Below are 20,273 nucleotides of genomic sequence, written 5' to 3'. Positions count from 1 at the left end.
TTTTGGACATTCACCCCTGAACAACTGCAAAATCCTAAAAAGCTGGCAGAATGCTTGAAAAAAAGGTGTCATGACTCTGGCAGTTCCAAAGTGACACAAATCACTGTAGCGTGCTGGGGTCTGGCTTGTGCCTATCGAGCTGCAATTGATGCTACTAGCAACCTAGCTCCAGCTCCTGCAGCCGCTCCAGCTCCAGCTCCTGCAGCCGCTCCTGCTCCTGCAGCCATTCCAGTTCCAGCTCCTGCAGCCGCTCCAGCTCCTGCAGCCGCTCCAGCTCCATCTCCTGCAGCCACTCCAGCTCCTGCAGCCGCTCCAGCTCCAGCTCCTGCAGCCACTCCAGCTCCTGCAGCCGTTCCAGCTCCAGCTCCTGCAGCCGCTCCAGCTCCTGCAGCCGCTCCAGCTCCAGCTCCTGCAGCCACTCCAGCTCCTGCAGCCGCTCCAGCTCCAGCTCCTGCAGCCACTCCAGCTCCTGCAGCCGTTCCAGCTCCAGCTCCTGCAGCCGCTCCAGCTCCTGCAGCCGCTCCAGCTCCAGCTCCTGCAGCCACTCCAGCTCCTGCAGCCGCTCCAGTTCCAGCTCCTGCAGCCACTCCAGCTCCTGCAGCCGTTCCAGTTCCAGCTCCTGCAGCCGCTCCAGCTCCTGCAGCCGCTCCAGCTCCAGCTCCTGCAGCCGCTCCAGCTCCTGCAGCCGTTCCAGCTCCAGCTCCTGCAGCCACTCCAGCTCCTGCAGCCGCTCCAGTTCCAGCTCCTGCAGCCGCTCCAGCTCCTGCAGCCGCTCCAGCTCCAGCTCCTGCAGCCACTCCAGCTCCTGCAGCCGCTCCAGCTCCAGCTCCTGCAGCCACTCCAGCTCCTGCAGCCGTTCCAGCTCCAGCTCCTGCAGCCGCTCCAGCTCCAGCTCCTGCAGCCGCTCCAGCTCCTGCAGCCACTCCAGCTCCAGCTCCTGCAGCCGCTCCAGCTCCAGCTCCTGCAGCCGCTCCAGCTCCTGCAGCTGCTCCAGCTCCAGCTCCCGCAGCCACTCCAGCTCCTGCAGCAGCTCCAGCTCCTGCAGCTGCTCCCACTCCTGTGTCTGGGTCAGAGAAACGAGCTGTAGCAGTGCAAGTTGACCCCGCAGAGGGTATTCCAACCCCTGTGGCAGACCCTGTGTCTGGATTAGAGAAACGAGCTGTAGCAGTGCAAGTTGCCCCTGTAGACAAGGTGAAGAAATGGTATAGAGACTCAGGTCGTTTAGAACGCAGACGGTCTTCTGCTAAGTCTGGGCATAGTGAAGACGAGGCTGGGCCATCAAAGGTGCAGGAGACTGAAGATGAGGATGAGGATGTCGAAAAATCAACAGTAACTACCCGGACTCTACACCAGCCATCAAAGGTGCAGGAGACTGAAGATGAGGATGAGGGTGTCGAAAAATCAACAGTAACTACCCGGACTCTATACCAGCGTGAGCTACGAGATGTGCGAAAAGATTTTGGTCGCTGTATAGGCGAGCAGCTTGTCACCTGGCTGCTCCGGTGCTGGGACGCTGGAGCCAATTATGTGGAATTGGAGGGCAAGGAAGCCAGGCGGCTGGGATCCCTTGCTAGGGACGCATGCATTGACAAAGCAATTGGAGATGGAGCACGATCTCGCAGTCTCTGGAGGCGTCTCCTGTCAGCTGTGCAGGAAAGGTATCCCTTCAAGGAAGAACTTGTATGTCTACCAGGCAAATGGACCACCATGGAGAAGGGAATTCAGTACCTGAGGGAATTGGCCGTACGGGAAGTAATTTATAAGGACCTAGACGACGCACAAACATCCGCAGATCCAGATGCAGTCCAGTGTACACCACCTATGTGGCGGAAGTTTGTACGGAGTGCACCATCATCATATGCCAGCTCATTGGCAATAATAGCCTGGAAAGCGGAGGAGAATCCCCCAGTGAATGACGTGGCTAAATTACTCCGGCAGTACGAAGGAAATCTCTCCTCTTCCCTACAGGCCTGTGTCTCGGCTGTGGAGAAACTTTCTAAAGAGGTCCACCAACTTAAAGAGAATTTATCTTCCCCTCCACCTGAACGAACCAGTGTCTACCAGCTAAAAGAGAATGCTTTGGAGAAACTTTCTGAAAAGATCCACCAACTTGAAGAAAGATTATCTTCCCCTCCACCTGAACGAACCTGTGTCCACCAGCTAAAAGAGAATACTTTGGAGAAACTTTCTGAAAAGATCCAAAAACTTGAAGAGAGATTATTTTCCTCCCCACCTGTACAAACCAGTGTCTCAGCTATCAGGGGTAAACGTTCATCTATGCAAGGAAGACAATATGGTGGGCACACACACCGCGCCACCCTGTGGTTTTACCTACGTGACCATGGAGAGGACATGAGAAAATGGGATGGAAAATCTACTGCGACCCTAGAGGCACGGGTACGTGAATTGCAAAGGAAAACAAGTGGGAAAAAGGAATTCTCTGAAAAGTTTGCTGCTCCAACTTCCAGCAGGCAGTCCTTTAGACACAGAAATGAAGATTCTGACCAGGACTAGAGGGGCCCTGCCTCCAGCCAGGGGGAGGAAAGGGACAATCGAGTTTATTGGACTGTGTGGATTCGATGGCCTGGCACGTCAGACGCACAGAAGTATAAGGCTTTGGTAGACACCGGTGCACAATGTACTCTAATGCCATCAAGCTATAAAGCGCCAGAGCCCATCTGTATTTATGGTGTGACGGGGGGATCCCAGCAGTTAACTGTATTGGAGGCTGAAGTGAGTCTAACCGGTAATGAGTGGCAAAAGCACCGTATTGTGACTGGCCCAGATGCTCCGTGCATCCTTGGCATAGACTATCTTAGAAGAGGATATTTCAAGGACCCAAAAGGGTTCCGCTGGGCTTTTGGCATAGCTGCCTTGGAGACAGAGGACATTAAACAGTTGTCTACCTTGCCTGGTCTTTCAGAGGACCCTTCTGTTGTGGGGTTGCTGAGGGTTGAAGAACAGCAAGTGCCGATCGCTACCACAACTGTGCACCGGCGGCAATATCGCACCAACCGAGACTCCCTGAGTCCCATCCATAAGCTAATTCGTCAACTGGAGAGCCAAGGAGTGATCAGCAAGACTCATTCACCTTTTAATAGTCCCATATGGCCAGTGCGAAAGTCTAATGGTGAGTGGAGACTAACAGTGGACTATCGTGGCCTGAACGAAGTCACGCCACCACTGAGTGCTGCAGTGCCGGACACACTAGAACTCCAGTACGAACTGGAATCAAAGGCAGCCAAGTGGTATGCCACAATTGATATCGCTAATGCATTTTTCTCCATCCCTCTAGCAGCACAGTGCAGGCCACAGTTTGCTTTCACTTGGAGGGGAGTCCAATATACTTGGAATCGGCTGCCCCAGGGGTGGAAACACAGCCCTACCATTTGCCATGGACTGATCCAGTCTGCGCTGGAGCAGGGGGAAGCTCCTGAACACCTGCAGTACATCGATGACATCATTGTGTGGGGTGACACTGCAGAAGAAGTTTTCGAGAAAGGGAAGAAAATAGTCCAAATCCTTCTGAAGGCCGGTTTTGCCTTAAAACAGAATAAAGTTAAAGGACCTGCACGAGAGATCCAGTTTTTAGGAATAAAATGGCAAGATGGACGTCGTCAAATCCCAATGGATGTGATCAACAAAATAACAGCTATGTCTCCACCAACTAGCAAAAAAGAAACACAAACTTTCCTAGGTGTCGTGGGGTTTTGGAGAATGCATATTCCAAATTACAGTCTGATTGTAAACCCGCTCTACCAAGTAACCCGTAAGAAGAATGCTTTTGAATGGGGCCCTGAGCAACGACAAGCCTTTGAACAAATTAAGCAGGAAATAGTTCATGCAGTAGCCCTCGGGCCAGTCCGAACAGGACCAGATGTAAAGAATGTGCTCTACACCGCAGCCGGGGAGAATGGTCCCACCTGGAGCCTCTGGCAGGAAGAAACTGGGGAAACTCGAGGTCGACCCCTGGGGTTTTGGAGTCGGGGATACAGAGGATCTGTGGCCCGCTATACTCCAACTGAAAAGGAGATATTGGCAGCATATGAAGGAGTTCGATCTGCTTCGGAAGTGGTCGGTACTGAAGCGCAGCTCCTCCTGGCACCCCGACTGCCGGTACTAGGCTGGATGTTCAAAGGAAGGGTCCCCTCTACACATCATGCAACTGATGCTACATGGAGCAAGTGGGTTGCACTGATTACTCAGCGAGCTCGAATAGGAAACCCCAGTCGCCCAGGAATCTTGGAGGTGATTATGGACTGGCCAGAAGGCAAATACTTTGGGATATCATCAGAGGAGGAGGTGGTCCGTGCTGAAGAAGCCCCACTGTACAACAAGCTACCAGAAAATGAGAAGAAATATGCCTTGTTCACTGACGGGTCCTGTCGTATTGTGGGAAAGCATCGTAGATGGAAAGCTGCTGTATGGAGTCCTACACAACGAGTTGCAGAAGCTGCTGAGGGAGAAGGTGAATCGAGTCAGTTTGCAGAAGTGAAAGCCATTCAGCTGGCTTTAGATATTGCTGAACGAGAAAAGTGGCCAGTTCTCTCTCTCTATACTGATTCATGGATGGTAGCAAATGCCCTGTGGGGGTGGTTACAGCAATGGAAGCAGAACAACTGGCAGCGCAGGGGCAAGCCCATCTGGGCTGCGGCATTGTGGCAAGATATCGCTGCCCGGGTAGAGAACCTGGTTGTAAAGGTACGCCATGTAGATGCTCATGTGCCCAAGAATCGGGCTACTGAAGAACATCAAAACAACCAGCAGGTGGATCAGGCTGCTAAGATTGAAGTGGCTCAGGTGGACCTGGACTGGCAACATAAAGGTGAATTATTTATAGCCCGATGGGCCCATGACACCTCAGGCCATCAAGGTAGAGATGCAACCTACAGATGGGCTCGTGATCGAGGGGTGGACCTGACCATGGACACTATAGCACAGGTTATTCATGACTGTGAAACGTGCTGCAATCAAGCAAGCCAAGCGGTCAAAACCTCTTTGGTATGGAGGACGATGGCTGAAATATAAATATGGAGAGGCCTGGCAGATTGATTACATCACACTCCCTCAAACCCGCAACGGCAAGCGCCACGTACTTACAATGGTGGAAGCAACCACCGGATGGCTGGAAACATATCCGGTGCCCCATGCCACCGCCCGGAACACTATCCTGGGCCTTGAAAAGCAAGTCCTATGGCGACATGGCACCCCAGAGAGAACTGAGTCAGACAACGGGACTCATTTCCGAAACAACCTTATAGACACTTGGGCCAAAGACCATGGTATTGAGTGGGTGTATCACATCCCCTATCATGCACCAGCCTCTGGAAAAGTTGAACGATACAATGGACTGTTGAAGACTACACTGAAAGCAATGGGTGCTGGGACATTCAAAAATTGGGATACACATTTGGCAAAGGCCACCTGGTTAGTCAATACCAGGGGATCTGCCAACCGAGCTGGACCTGCCCAATCAAACCTGTTACGCACTGTAGAAGGGGATAAAGTTCCTGTAGTGCACGTAAGAAACATGCTGGGTAAAACAGTCTGGGCTACTCCTGCCTCAGGAAAAGGCAAACCCATTCGTGGAATTGCTTTTGCTCAGGGACCTGGATGCACTTGGTGGGTAATGCAAAAGAATGGGGAGGTCCGGTGTGTACCTCAAGGGGATTTGATACTGGGTGAGAATAGCCCATGAGTTGAATTGTAGTATGTTAATTATTATATAATAATGTATGTCATCACTACCATGATTGCTATATATCATAGATGAAAATGGTGATTAATTAGAATGTATTGGAAAGAGCGTAACCTGAGCATGACATAAATGGTATGGAATAAGGGGTGGATATCTGTCCTGGTTCCAGTTAGGACAGAGTTAAGTAGCTCATAGTAGCTGGTAGGGTGCTATGTTTTGGATTAGGATGAGAAGAGCGCTGATAACATGCTGATGTTTTAATTGTTGCAGAGCAGTGTTTACACCAGGCCAAGGACTTTTCGGCTTCTCGCTCTGTCCTGCCAGCGAGCAGGCTGGGGGTGCAGCAGGAGCTGGGAGGGGACAGACCCAGGACAGCTGACCCAAACTGGCCAAAGGGGTATTCCATACCATCTGACGTCATGCTAAACAATATATAGGGGTGGCTGGCCGGGGTGGGGGGGCCGGCTGCTCGGGAATAGGCTGGGCATCGGTCAGCGGGTGGTGAGCAATTGCATTGTGCATCACTTGTTTTCTTACACATTATTATTGTTAATACTATTATCATTATCACTATTATTATTATTATTGTTATTATTATATTCCTTATATTCCTTATATTATTATATTCCTGTCTTAATAAACTGTCTTTATCTCAACTCACCGGCTTCACTTTCCCGTTTCTCTCCCCCATCCCAGAGAGGGAGGGGGGAGGGTGAGCGAACGGCTGTGTGGTGTTTAGCTGCCAGCCCGGTTAAACCACAACATTATTTTTAACTTTATACTTCACTTCAAGCATTTATGCATTTATATCAAGAATTTATGACACTTCTATTTAAATATACAGGCTTAAACAAACAAACAAACAAAAATCCTCAAAAAAGACTATGAGTAAAAATGAGAAGAAATGTGGTTTTATTTATTTTTAACTTTATACTTCACTTCAAGCAGTCACCTCAACTTAGGAATAAGAACAGAATAAGGTTCATTGCTAATATGCTGTTACTCATCTAAAAGCAATAATTTCACATGAAAGGTACTGCCATCCTATCCACAGTTAATGGAGTTATAAAATGAAATCCTAGAAATCTAGAAAATACCACAAGATTTCAGTGACTTTAAAAATTTCAAGTATTAGAAATTGCTATTTTTAATCATTTTTTCTTTTCATATAATTAAAAAGAAAATATGACCAGCAAGCCACTCAACAAAAAACTAACCATTTGGTGTACTAAGTACAGTTTGTAATGAAGAATATGGATGTAATGAAGAATGGGTGATAATTTGTCATTACCGGAGTGTTAATGGAGCATGAGCTCTGGTGTAAATATACTTACCATCATACTCTGGGAAATAATCAACTAGATGGGAGTACAAAATTTTCTCCTCTAAGAGATCTTTTTTATTTAAGAACAGAATAACCGAAGAATTCTGGAACCATGGATATGTAATAATTGTTCTAAAGAGTGCTTTGCTTTCTTCCATTCGATTCTAGAATTAAAAAAAAAAAGATTAATTTATTTGGTTGTATTTTTTTTTTTAAATTAAATCAATACATGCAATTCCATTTTATTTACTAAACAGATCCATTTCATGTTTTGAATCTTGTAGTATCTAACTGATTTAATTACAGTTTATATGTAAGCTGTTAAATATGTAGGCAGCTTCCTTTTGCAATCTCAATAACAGAAACATAATAAGCATAATTATTCTTTAAAACACAGGTCTTGAACATGATAGCTGTAACAGGTAATGTTGTAAAGACTGACTATGCACAGTTATGCTCAGCCAACAAACTCATGGGTATTGAAATACATGTGGTTCAAGGCAGAGACAAGCATAAAAAAAGACATAATAACAAATTCAAGTTTTAAGAACCTTATTTATTTTTATGCCTTTCGTGAACTTTAAGTGCAAGTAATCCCTAATTTTTTGAAAGAGATTATCTTTAAAATAGTTCCAGGTAAAACTGGAATCTATTGGTAACCTGAGAATATTTCCCCAAATCAAAAGCTTATGACATAAAATCTTACAAACGATAAATTTCTTCCTAATGTCCTTGGGTTAGCCTTTACATAAATTACTTAATTGCTCCTGAAAAACATTTAGCATTACAGTTGAAATGTAAGTGAAGCATACAGTTCTGTTTCTAAGGGATTTCTCACACTTTATGTTTCATTTTGATACAATTCTGAAGAACTGCTAGGGTGAAGTTCAACAAGGCCAAGTGCAAGGGGCCTGAGGAAATCTTAAACACAAATCCAGGCAGGGTGGAGAATGAGTTAAGAGCAGATCTGAGGAGAAAGACCTGGGGGTGTTGGTTGATGGGAAGCTCAACATGACATGGCAATGTGTGCTTGCAGCCCAGAAAGTCAACCATACACTGGGCTGCATCAAAAGGAGCATGGCCAGAATATTGAGGGAGGTGATTCTCCCCGTCTACTCTGCTCCTGTGAGACCCCACCTAGAGTACTGTGTTCAGCTCTGGGTCCCCCAGCACAAGAAGGACGGGGACGTACTAGAACGCGTCCAGAGGAGGGCCATGAAGATGATCAGAGGGCTGGAGCACCCCTCCTATGAAGGTAGGCTGAGAGAATTGGGGTTGTTCATCCTGGAGAAGAGAAGGCTCTTGGAAAAAAAAAAAGTTATTTAGATAATTGCCTCCACGAACAGTAAAAGTATTCTCAACTCTGTGGCCTCATGTAATTTCATATTTTTGGCCCACATCAAAAGAAAGTGTGACTGGGACATTGTACTAATTTGTCATCCATTAAGAGAGCACACTAATGAATGCTACAGAAGTTCCATCTAGGCTTTGGATACTCATCTATTTTACAGATGTATTTTGTCCTGATTCAAAACATGAGTATGTAGACCTGCATCTACAAATCTGTATACAAACACAAATGAATACACACTAAAAATGCCTATTCTGTATTCATGTATTTCATGTAATTTTAGCACAATAGACTTGAACATGAATATCAACCAACCCTGAACGTGTGCGGGATTTGCTACTCCACCTGGATCCCTACAAGTCCATGGGTCCGGATGGGATTCATCCCCGGGTGCTGAAAGAGCTGGCGGACGTCATCGCGGAACCTCTCTCAATTATTTTTCAACGATCCTGGGAATTTGGAGAGGTCCCGGTAGACTGGAAGCTGGCAAATGTTGTGCCGATTTACAAGAAGGGTCAGAAAGAAGACCCTAGCAATTACAGGCCTGTCAGTCTCACGTCAGTGCCTGGTAAAATCATGGAGAAGATGGTTCTCGAACTTATTGAGGCGCACCTGGGGGACAAAGCAGTCATTGGTCCCAGCCAGCATGGGTTTGTGAAGGACAGGTCCTGCCTAACTAACCTGATTTCCTTTTATGATAAGATCACCCGTATGATGGACCAAGGGAAACCAGCTGATGTGATTTTTTTGGACTTCAGCAAGGCTTTTGACACGGTTTCCCATAGGATCCTACTGGACAAAATGTCCACCATACAGCTAAATAAAAACATCATACGATGGGTGAGCAATTGGCTAACGGGCAGGGCCCAAAGGGTTATGGTAAATGGGGCTGCGTCAGGCTGGCGGGCGGTCACCAGTGGGGTCCCTCAAGGCTCCATATTAGGGCCGGTACTTTTCAATATTTTTATAAACGATCTGGATGTAGGAATAGAAGGTATTTTGAGCAGGTTTGCTGATGACACCAAACTTGGAGGAGTTGTGGACTCGAATGAGGGTGGAAAGGCCTTGCAGAGGGATCTGGATAGGTTGGAGAGCTGGGCGATCACCAACCGCATGAAGTTTAACAAGAGCAAGTGTCGGGTCCTGCACCTGGGACGGGGAAACCCTGGCTGCACATACAGACTGGGCGATGAGACGCTAGAGAGCAGCCTAGAAGAGAGGGATCTGGGGGTCGTGGTAGACAGCAAGTTGAATATGAGCCAGCAGTGTGCCCTGGCGGCCAGGAGGGCCAACCGTGTCCTGGGGTGCATCAAGCACGGCATCGCTAGTAGGTCAAGGGAGGTGATTGTCCCGCTCTACTCTGCGCTGGTGCGGCCTCACCTCGAGTACTGTGTGCAGTTCTGGGCACCACAGTATAAAAAGGACATGAAACTGTTGGAGAGTGTACAGAGGAGGGCTACGAAGATGGTGAAAGGCCTGGAGGGGAAGACGTACGAGGAACGGCTGAGGTCACTGGGCCTGTTCAGCCTGGAGAAGAGGAGGCTGAGGGGAGACCTCATCACAGTCTACAACTTCCTCGTAAGGGGGTGTGGAGAGGCAGGAGACCTTTTCTCCATTAACACCAGTGACAGGACCCGCGGGAACGGGGTTAAGCTGAGGCAGGGGAAATTTAGGCTTGACATCAGGAGGGGGTTCTTCACAGAGAGGGTGGTTGCACACTGGAACAGGCTCCCCAGGGAAGTGGTCACTGCACCGAGCCTGTCTGAATTTAAGAAGAGATTGGACTGTGCACTTAGTCACATGGTCTGAACTTTTGGGTAGACCTGTGCGGTATCAAGAGTTGGACTTGATGATCCTTAAGGGTCCCTTCCAACTCAGGATATTCTATGATTCTATGATTCTATGATCAGCATAAGCGAAACCCGGTGGGATGAGTCCTGTGACTGGTGTGTTACAATAGATGGTTACAGGCTCCTCAGGAGGGACAGGCAGGGCAGGTGAGGTGGTGGGGGTGGTGATGTATGTGAAGCATGGGCTGGACTGTGTGGAACTTCAAGGGCAAAATCCTCTGTGTAAGGATTAAGGGACGAACGAATAAAGGGGATGTTGTTGTGGGAGTCTCTTATAGACCACCCAGCCAGGACGACAATGCCGATGAATTATTCTTTGAGGAACTACGAGATGCCTCAAGATCAACTCCCCTTGTCCTTATGGGGGATTTCAACTTGCCAGACATCAACTGGGATCACCACACAGCTGACACGAGCAAGTCCAGGAGGTTCATAAAGCACCTAGATGATAACTTCTTGGTGCAGGTGCTAAGGGAGCCAACTAGGAAAGGTGCCCTCCTAGATCTGTTGCTGGAGAACAGAGAGGGTCTTGTGGGGGACGTGGCAATTGGCGGCTGTCTCGGTCATAGTGACCATGAAGTGGTTGAGTTTAGAATTTATGGTGACAGAAGGAAAACTGTCACCAAAACTTCAGCCCTGGATATGGGGAAAGCAGACTTCAGGCTGCTCAGGGAACTAGTCAGCAAGGTCCAACAAAATGTCCAGCATGCAACTAAACAAAAACATCACAAGATGGGTGAGCAATTGGCTGACGGGCAGGGCTCAAAGGGTTGTGGTAAATGGGGCCACATCAGGCTGGCGGATGGTCACTAGTGGGGTCCCTCAAGGATCCATTTTAGGGCCAGTCCTCTTCAGTGTTTTTTAAATGATTTGGATGTAGGACTAGAAGGTGTTTTGAGCAAATTTGCCGACAACACCGAACTTGGAGGAGTTGTGGACTTGGATGAGGTTGGAAAGGCCTTGCAGAGAGATCTGGACAGATTGGAGAGCTGGGCGATCACCAACCACATGAAGTTTAACAAGAGCAAGTGCCGGGTCCTGCACCTGGGAAGGGGCAACCCTGGCTATACATACAGACTGGGCGATGAGATGCTGGGGAGCAGCCCCGCAGAGGGGGATCTGGGGGTTTTGGCTGATAGCAAGCTGAATATGAGCCAGCAGTGTGTCCTGGTAGCCAGGAGGGCCAACTGTATCCTGGGGTGCATCAAGCATGGCATCGCTAGTCGGTCGAGGGAAGTGATTGTCCCGCTCTACTCTGCGCTGGTGCGGCCTCACCTTGAGTACTGTGTGCAGTTCTGGGCACCACAGTACAAAAAGGATGTGAAACTGTTGGAGAGTGTCCAGAGGAGGGCGACAAAGATGGTGAAGGGCCTAGAGGGGAAGAGGTATGAGGAGCGGCTGAGGTCACTTGGCCTGTTCAGCCTGGAAAAGAGGAGGCTGAGGGGAGACCTCATCACAGTCTACAGCTTCCTCACGACAGGGAGTGGAGGGGCAGGCGCTGATCTATTCTCTTTAGTGACCAGTGATAGGACCCGCGGGAATGGTGTCAAACTGAGGCAGGGGAGGTTTAGGCTAGACATCAGGAAGAGGTTCTTCACCAGGAGGGTTGTCGCACACTGTAACAGGCTCCCCAGGGAAGTAGTCACTGCACCAAGCCTGTCTGAATTTAAGAAGCGTTTGGACTGTGCACTTAGTCACATGGTCTAAAATTTTTTGTAGACCTGTGTGATGCCAGGAGTTAGACTCGATGATCCTTATGGGCCCCTTCCAACTCGGGATATTCTATGAGTTTATGATTCTATGATTCTATTTTTAACAGTCTAAGCAGCACCAGTCTATTCTACCTAGGACAACTTAAGGATAGTAAAGTTTCCTATAAATTGAAAACACTCATGTCACTGCACAGTGCCTTTATTAAGTACTTGTAGCACAAACATATCATAGAAAAGCTCTTATAAAGTTCTTTCCATTTAAATTTGTAGTTGTGGCTGAGGTACAGAAGCCCTAGTTTTCTAAATACTCTGTTCTGCCATCATGCAGTGTACTCGGTCTGGCTGGGATGGAGTTAATTTTCTTCATAGTAGCTGGTAGGGTGCTGTGTTTTAGATTTGTGACCCAAACAATGCTGATAACACACTAATGTTTTAGCTATGGCTGAACTGTGTTTGCACAGTGTCAACACCCTCTCTGTTTCTTACTTTGCCCCGCAAGGAAATAGGCTGGGGGCGGGCAAAAGGTTGGGATGGGACACAAGCAAGCAGATGACCCTAACTAACCAAAGAGATATTCCATGCCTATGAAGATGTATGCCTATTCCATGCATATAAACATCGTGCTCAGCAGTAAAGAGTGGGGTTTAGGGCTTAGCCATTTTTATATTTTTTTCTTGCTTTTACTCTTCCTCTGCCTCTTCCACCATCCCACTGGGGTGGGGTGGGGAAAGTGAGCAAGCAGCTGTGTGGTGCTTAGCAGTCTACTGGGGTTAACCCACAACATACAAGTATTATTTATGGTAAAATAGCAGTTCAACATAAATTAAGTACTGTGAATGTGTCCTGGTTTCAGTTAGGATAGAGTTAATTTTCCCCATTAATTCAAATTAACCCCATTAATTCAAATATCCTCAATCTAATAAAGTGGAGTTCTTCAGGATTTTAAAGAAGCTATGGTAAAACCTCATTGCATGAGTACAAAGGCACCCCAAAGAACAAAATAATTTCCCTTTCACTAGACAAATTCAACTAAGATTTTTCTGCTTAGAATCACAGAAAGGACCTGTGAAAGTCACTAGGTCCAAATCTTTGCTCCCAGCAGGACTAATTTAGTCCAGTCAAGCTTTGACCAGCTCCTAGAATGGAAATCCCACAAGCTCTCTGGGCAACCTGTTCTACTTCACTCATCTGTAGTCATCTTTCAGCCCTGAAGACCAAACTAAATGCCATTTTACTGAGGGTCACTGTATTTATAGACAAGGATGAATCATTAGATAGTTTTAGCATCCCCCTGGTGGTAGTGTTTTGGACAGAGCATTTTTAAGAGATTTTCCCAGACCTTTTAGATCTACACTGTTTCTGAAAAGGACTCCACTAGTTACAGGCCCCTTCTTCCTTCCCTCACCCCTCTTCCACTTCTCTGATTGGAAGGACCTTCTTGTGTTTATTTACTGTCCTGGTTTTGGCTGGGATAGGGTTAGTTTTCTTCCTAGTAGCTGGTATGGTGCTGTGTCTTGGATTTAGGGTGAGAATAATGCTGATAATACACTGATGTTTTAGTAGCTGCTGAGCAATGCTTACACTAAGTCAAGGACTTTTCAGCTTCTCATACTGCCCTAGCAGCAAAGAGGCTGGGGGTACACGAAGCTGGGAGGAGACAGACCCAGGACAGCTGATCCAAACTGGCCAAAGAGATATTCCTTACCATATGACATCATGCTGAACAATAAAATGGGGGGAGTTGGCCAGGAGGTGTGGCTGCTGCGTGGAGACAGGCGGTCATCAGTCAGCGGGTGGTGAGCAATCGCATTGCACATTACTTGTTTTGTGTATTCCTTTATCATAATTATTATCATTTTCCTTCATTTTCTGTCCTATTAAATTGTCTTTATCTCAACCCACAAGTTTTATTTTATTATTTTTTTCTGCTGACCATCTTCCCCATCCCACTGGGGGGAGTGGAGGGAGTGAAAAAACAGCTGTGTGGTACTTAGCTGCCTGCTGAGTTAAACCACAATATTTATTCAATGACTTTTGGAAACATTGCTTCTGTTACTTCCAGACCTACTGGTTCCATTACATTACTCACAGTAAAAATGTTACCTTTCCTACTGGTAGGGCCATGCAAATATCCAGCTACTGCTAAATAAACCCACTATTCTACATTTCAGAAACCTATTAGATCCAGTGGTGGACCACAGCTTTGCACATATGTTCCTAAATAACAGTAATTGCTTTAAGAGTTTGTAACTGGATACTGAAAACAGAATGAGAGACCATCACATTATAGTAACAGAATTATGATCATTGTGAGAAGCAGTCATGACAGGACTCTGTTTTACCACTGTAGAGAACTCAGAAGAATGGAGATTACATATCAGCTACATAGCAGATCTAGGCAAGTTTCTGGGGAATTATTTTTATTCAAAATTAAGAGAAAGGTAATAACTGTAAAAATATTTGTTGGAATATTTTACAAATGGCTGATCAAAACTGGCTGAAAAAAAAAATCAGTCTGATTATCCTATCAGGTTAGATGATGAAGGTCCTTAAAAGCAGACAAATAATTTGGTTCCACATGGCAAGGAAGTGAAAGACAGTAGAAAGACACACATATAGTAAAAGCAAGAAGCTGGGAAAATTATCTTTGTGGCAGCATTTTTGTGGATATACATTGAGCAATGTGGCATTTGTAAAGATCACAAAAGGGAAGGAAATATTGGTTTAAGAGAAATTCAATTACACATTATTATTTTATTGATGAATAAGTTGAATAGCACTGGACCTAGTACTGACCCCTGGGGGACACCACTAGTCACAGGCTTCCAACTAGACTCGGCAACATTGAGCACAACCTTCTGAGATCTGCCATCCAGCCAGTTCTCGATCCACCCCACAGTCCACTCATAGATCGCACACTTCTGGAGCTTGCCCAGGAGGATGTTATGGGAAACAGGGTCAAAAGCTTTGCTGAAGTCAAGGTAGACAACATCCACTGCTCTCCCCTCATCCATCCAGCCAGTCATCTCATCATATAAGGCTATCAGGTTGGTTAAACATGACTTCCCCTTGATGAATCCATGCTGACTGCTTCTGATCACCTTCTTTTCCTCCACGTGCTTAGAGATGGCCTCAAGGATGAGCTGCTCCATCACCTTTCCAGGGATGGAGGTGAGGCTGACTGGCCTGTAGTTTCCTGGGTCTTCCTTCTTGCCCTTCTTGAAGACTAGAGTAATGTTGGCTTTCGTCCAGTCCTCAGGCACCTCTACTGTTCTCCAAGACCTTTCGAAGATGATAGAGAGAGGTTCAGCAATAACATTGGCCACCTCCCTCAGCACCCTCAGGTGCATCCCATCGGGGCCCATAGATTTGTGGGTGTCTAGCTTGCCTAAATAACCTCTAACCCAATCCTCTTCGACCAGGGGAAAGTCTTCCTCTCTCTGGGTTTTCTCTCTTGTTTCCGGGCTCAGTAGTGCATGGGGGCTAGCCTTAGCAGTGAAGACTGAAGCAAAGAAGGCATTCAGTAACTCCGCCTTCTCTGTATCCGCCGTCACCAAGGCACCGCCTCATTTAGCAGCACACACACATTTTCCTTAGCCTTCCTTTTGCTGCTGATGTATTTGAAGAAGCCCTTCTTGTTGTCCTTGATGTCTCTTGCTAAATTTAATTCTAACTGGGCCTTGGCCTTCCTCATTGCATCCCTGCATTCTCTGACAATGTTCCTAGACCAACTGGTCTGTCCCTTCTTCAACATCATGTACGCTTTCTTCTTCTGTTTAAGTTTTCCCAAGAGCTCCTTGCTCATCCATGAAGGTCTCCTGCCCCCCTTGCTCGACTTCTTTCTCGTAGGGATCCACCAATCCTGAGTTTGGAGGAAGTGGTGCTTGAATATTAGCCAACTCTGCTGGGCCCCCTTTCCCTCTAGGGCCCTGGCCCAGGGGATTCCTCCAATTAGGTCCCTGAAGAGGTCAAAGTTAGCTCTTGAAATCCAGGGTTGCCATCCTACTTTTTGCCCTGCTTCCTCCTTGCAGGATCTTGAACTCCAACATCTCATGATCACTGCAGCTGAGCCGGCTCTCAACCTTCACTTTTCCAACTAGACCATCTCTGTTTGTTAGTACCAGGTCCAGCAGCGCCCCTCTCCTTGTTGGCTCACCTACCACCTGTGTCAAGAAGTTATCCTCAGTGTTCTGCAGTAACCTCCTGGACTGTTTGTTCTGAGCTGTGTTGTCTTCCCAGCAAATATCGGGGTGGTTAAAGTCTCCCCTAAGAACCAGGGCCTGCGAACGTGAGGCAACTTGCAGCTGCCTGTAGAAGGCCTCATCCACTTCCTCTTCCTGATCCGGTGGCCTGTAGTAAACACCCACCACGATGTCACCCCTGTTGCCCTGCCCTTTAATCCTCACCCATAGGCCCTTGACTCGCACTTCGTCCCCCCTATTCTGAGCTGCATACATTCCAGTTGCTCACTCACATAAAGAGCAACTCCACCACCTCGCCTTCCTGGCCTGTCCTTCCTAAAAAGCACAAAGCCGTCCATTGCCACATTCCAGTCATGAGAGCTGTCCCACCATGTCTCAGTAATTGCGACAAGATCATAGCCCTGCAACTGCATGAACATCTCCAGTTCCCCTTGTTTATTCCCCATGCTGCATGTGTTTACATAGACGCATTTGAGTTGGGCTCCCAATGCATCTGCCTTTCTGGATGGGGCAACTATAACTCGTCCATGTGGGCCTATGGTAGCTCTCCTGTTAAGCTCTGTTCCCTCTCTAGGTTCTGGGCATCCTTTGCTGGCTGTGGTGTTCAGCTGGCATGAGTGGAATGGCATGTCATCCCGTACCTTATCGTCAGCATCCTTGATGATATCCCCCTCCCCAACTGAATCTAGTCGAAAGCCCAATCAATGAGCCCCGCCAACTCATGACCAAGGACCCTCTTCCCCCTTGGGGAAAGATGAATCCCATCTGATGCCAGCAAGCCTGGTACTATGTAAGGCTTCCTGTCGACAAAAAAAAACCACAAAATTTTGGCGATGACACCAGCCACGGAGCCATGTGTTAATGGATGCTATCCTTTTGTTCCTGTCACTGTCAGTACTAGGGAGAACGGAGGAGAAGATGACTTGCGCACCCGAATTCCTGATCATCTGTCCCAATTCCTTGAAGTCCCTTTTGATTGCTATTAGGCTACACGTTGCCACTTCTTCTCCTCCCAAATTAGCATTTTAAAATGCAAATCTTAGCTGCAGCATAATCATGTAATTTATTAATATGCAATATGATCTTGAGAACCCAAATAAAAGCTTGAAAAAAGAGCAAAAATCTTTATTTTAAAAGAACCTTTTCCATCTCTTATTAACAAAAAACAGTAATGTAAACGACTCTCTTAAAAGGGTTACAAATAGCCCATCTGCATAGGACCTATAAATGAATTAAATCTTAAAAGAAAAGACAATGAGATCAAATGGCTTTGTTACTCAGTCAGTGAAAACCCAGCAAGTAAACCTCCTATAAAATACAAGCTTTTAAAATGCTATTAATGTTAATATTCTCAGATATCTGTGTCAACAGAGGCATTTCAATGATTCTTTTATATGTGATTTCATTTATTAATGAAAAGAAATTTCTTAGTGTCCTGGTTCCAGTTAGGACAGAGTTAATTTTTCCTCATAGTAGCTGGTAGGGTGCTATGTTTTGGATTAGGATGAGAAGAGCGCTGATAACATGCTGATGTTTCAATTGTTGCAGAGCAGTGTTTACACCAGGCCAAGGACTTTTCAGCTTCTCGCTCTGTCCTGCCAGCGGGCAGGCTAGGGGTGCAGCAGGAGCTGGGAGGGGACAGACCCAGGACAGCTGACCCAAACTGGCCAAAGGGGTATTCCATACCATCTGACGTCATGCTAAACAATATATAGGGTGGCTGGCCGGGGTGGGGGGCCGGCTGCTTGGGGATAGGCTGGGCATCGGTCAGTGGGTGGTGAGCAATTGCACTGTGCATCACTTGTTTCTTACACATTATTATTATTAATACTATTATCATTATCACTATTATTATTATTGTTATTATTATATTCCTGTCTTAATAAACTGTCTTTATCTCAACTCACAGGCTTCACTTTCCCGTTTCTCTCCCCCATCCCAGAGAGGGAGGGGGGAGGGTGAGCGAACGGCTGTGTGGTGTTTAGCTGCCAGCCGGGTTAAACCACAACACTTAGCAAGTAAAATAATGGAGAAAATGTTATTTTCCTAAGGCATAGAGATGGATAAATGATATATGATATAAGTATATATCTATGTATATATATAGGATACATATAATATATAAATCATAGAATCATTGAGTCATTCAGGTTGGAAAAGACCTCTAAGATCATCTAGTCCAACCATTAACCTAGTACTAAAATCCACCACTAAACCATGCTACTAAGTTATAAATCTGCACATTTCTTGAAGAACTCCAAGGATGGTGATTCAACCACTTCCCTGGACAGCCTATTCCAATGATGCACAATCCTTTCAGCAAAGAAATTTCTCCCAATATCCAACCTGAACCTCCCTTGAGGCAACTTGAGACCATTTCACCATGTCTTATCACTTGGAGCTTGGGAGAAGAGCACGATCCCCACCTCTCTATAGCCTCCTTTAAGGTAAATGTAGAGCATGATAAGGTGTCCCCCAAGCCTTCTTTTCTCCAAGCTAAACAACCCCAGCTCCCTCAGTCACTCCTCACAAGACACGTTCTCCAGACCCTTCACCAGCTTTGTTAGCTTTCTTTGGACACACTCCAGCACCTCGATGTCCTTCTTGTAGTGAGGGGCCCAAAACTGAACACAGTATTCAGGGTGCAGCCTCACCAGATCCGAGTACAGGGGGACAATCACTTCCCTAGACCTGCTGGCCACACTATTTCTGGTACAAGCCAGGATGCTGTTGGCCTTCTTGGTCACCTGAGCGCACTGCTGGCTCATATTCAGCCAACTATTAACCAATACTCCCAGGTCCTTCTCTGCCAGGCAGCTTTCCAGCCACTCATCTCCCAGCCTGTAGCTCTGCTTGGGGTTGTTGTGCTCCAGGTGCAGGACCCGGCACTTGGCCTCGTTGAACCTCATACAGTTGGCCTCAGCCCATCTATCCACATTCCTCTGCAGAGCCCTCCTACCTTTAAGCAAATCAACAGTCACCTCTAACTTGGTGTCATCTGCAAACTTACTGAGGGTGCACTCGATCCCCTCATCCAGCTCAATGATGAAGATATTGAAGGTAACTTTCCCCAATACTGAGCCCTGGGGGACATCACTAGTGACGGGCCTCCAGCTGGATTTAACTCCATGTGGTGGTTTTACACAGTTGGGCAGCTGAACCCCACCACCACTGCTCTCTCACTCTCCTCCTCAAAGGGAAAGGGGGAGAAAATACAATGAAAAGGGCTCAAGGGTTGAGATAAGGACAGAGAGATCACTCAACAGTTATCATCATGGGCAAAACAGAATCAGCATAGGGAGTTAATGTAATTTATTACTTATTACTAACAAATTAAAGCAGTGAGAAACTAAAAACAAACTAAAAACACCTTCCTCCCATCCACCTTCTTCTATGTTCTCCCCCTGAGCAGTGCAGAGAAACAGGGGAATGGGGAAATGTGGGTTGCGGTCAGTCTGTAGCACTTCGCTCCTTCACGGTCACTCTCTTCCCCTGCTCCAAAGTGGGGTCCCTCCCATGGGATACAGTCCTTCCTGAACTGATCCTACCTGCTCTTGTTTGGGCTCCTCTCCACGGTCTACAGGTCCGGCCCGGAGTCTGATCTGGTGGGGGTTCTCCATAGGACACAGCCTCCTTCAGGTCAGATCCACCTGCTTCACTGTGGTCTCCTCCACAGGCTGCAGCATGGAAATCTGCTCCGCTGTGGTACACCATAGGCTGCAGGGGGACAACGTGCTTCACCATGGTCCTCTCCACATGCCGCAGGGGATCTTCTGCTCTGGTGCCTGGAGCATCTTCTCCCCCTCCTCCTGATCTTGGTGTGTTTCTCTCTCCTTACTGTTTCTCTCTCCTTACTCTCCCAGATGCTGTTCCCCATTAGTTTTGTTTTGTTTTGTTTTTTTCCTTTCTTAAATACGCTCTCGCAGAGGCACAGCCAGCATCGCTCATTGGCTCAGCTCTGGCCAGCGACAGGTCCCTTTGGAGCTGGCTGAAATTGGCCCTTATTTAACATGGGGCAGCTTCTGGACTCTTCTTATAGATGCCACCCCTGAAGCCCCCCACTACTAAAACCTTGCCACATAAACCCAATGTACCTTGATGAGTTTTGTTCTCTAAATGCCTTCCACTATCCCCCA

The 20,273-nt window shown here is 47.0% G+C and overlaps 1 protein-coding gene across 2 annotated transcripts in view; it reads right to left on the bottom strand.

Annotated features, from left to right (window-relative positions):
• The window catches only part of LOC125181580 (guanine nucleotide-binding protein G(q) subunit alpha-like), a 152,533-nt gene that overhangs the window by 23,444 nt on the left and 108,816 nt on the right, over nt 1-20,273 (bottom strand). For both annotated transcript variants that reach the window (XM_066987321.1, XM_066987322.1), the window contains exon 6: nt 7,033-7,186. In XM_066987321.1, the coding sequence (XP_066843422.1) occupies nt 7,033-7,186 (154 nt within the window). The remainder of the gene's footprint in view (nt 1-7,032; nt 7,187-20,273) is intronic.

The sequence above is a fragment of the Anser cygnoides genome, chromosome W, assembly GCF_040182565.1.
Source record: "Anser cygnoides isolate HZ-2024a breed goose chromosome W, Taihu_goose_T2T_genome, whole genome shotgun sequence".
Classification (NCBI taxonomy): domain Eukaryota; kingdom Metazoa; phylum Chordata; class Aves; order Anseriformes; family Anatidae; genus Anser; species Anser cygnoides.
Note: the sequence above shows the minus strand (reverse complement) of the source record. Positions and strands in the feature narration are given on the sequence as shown.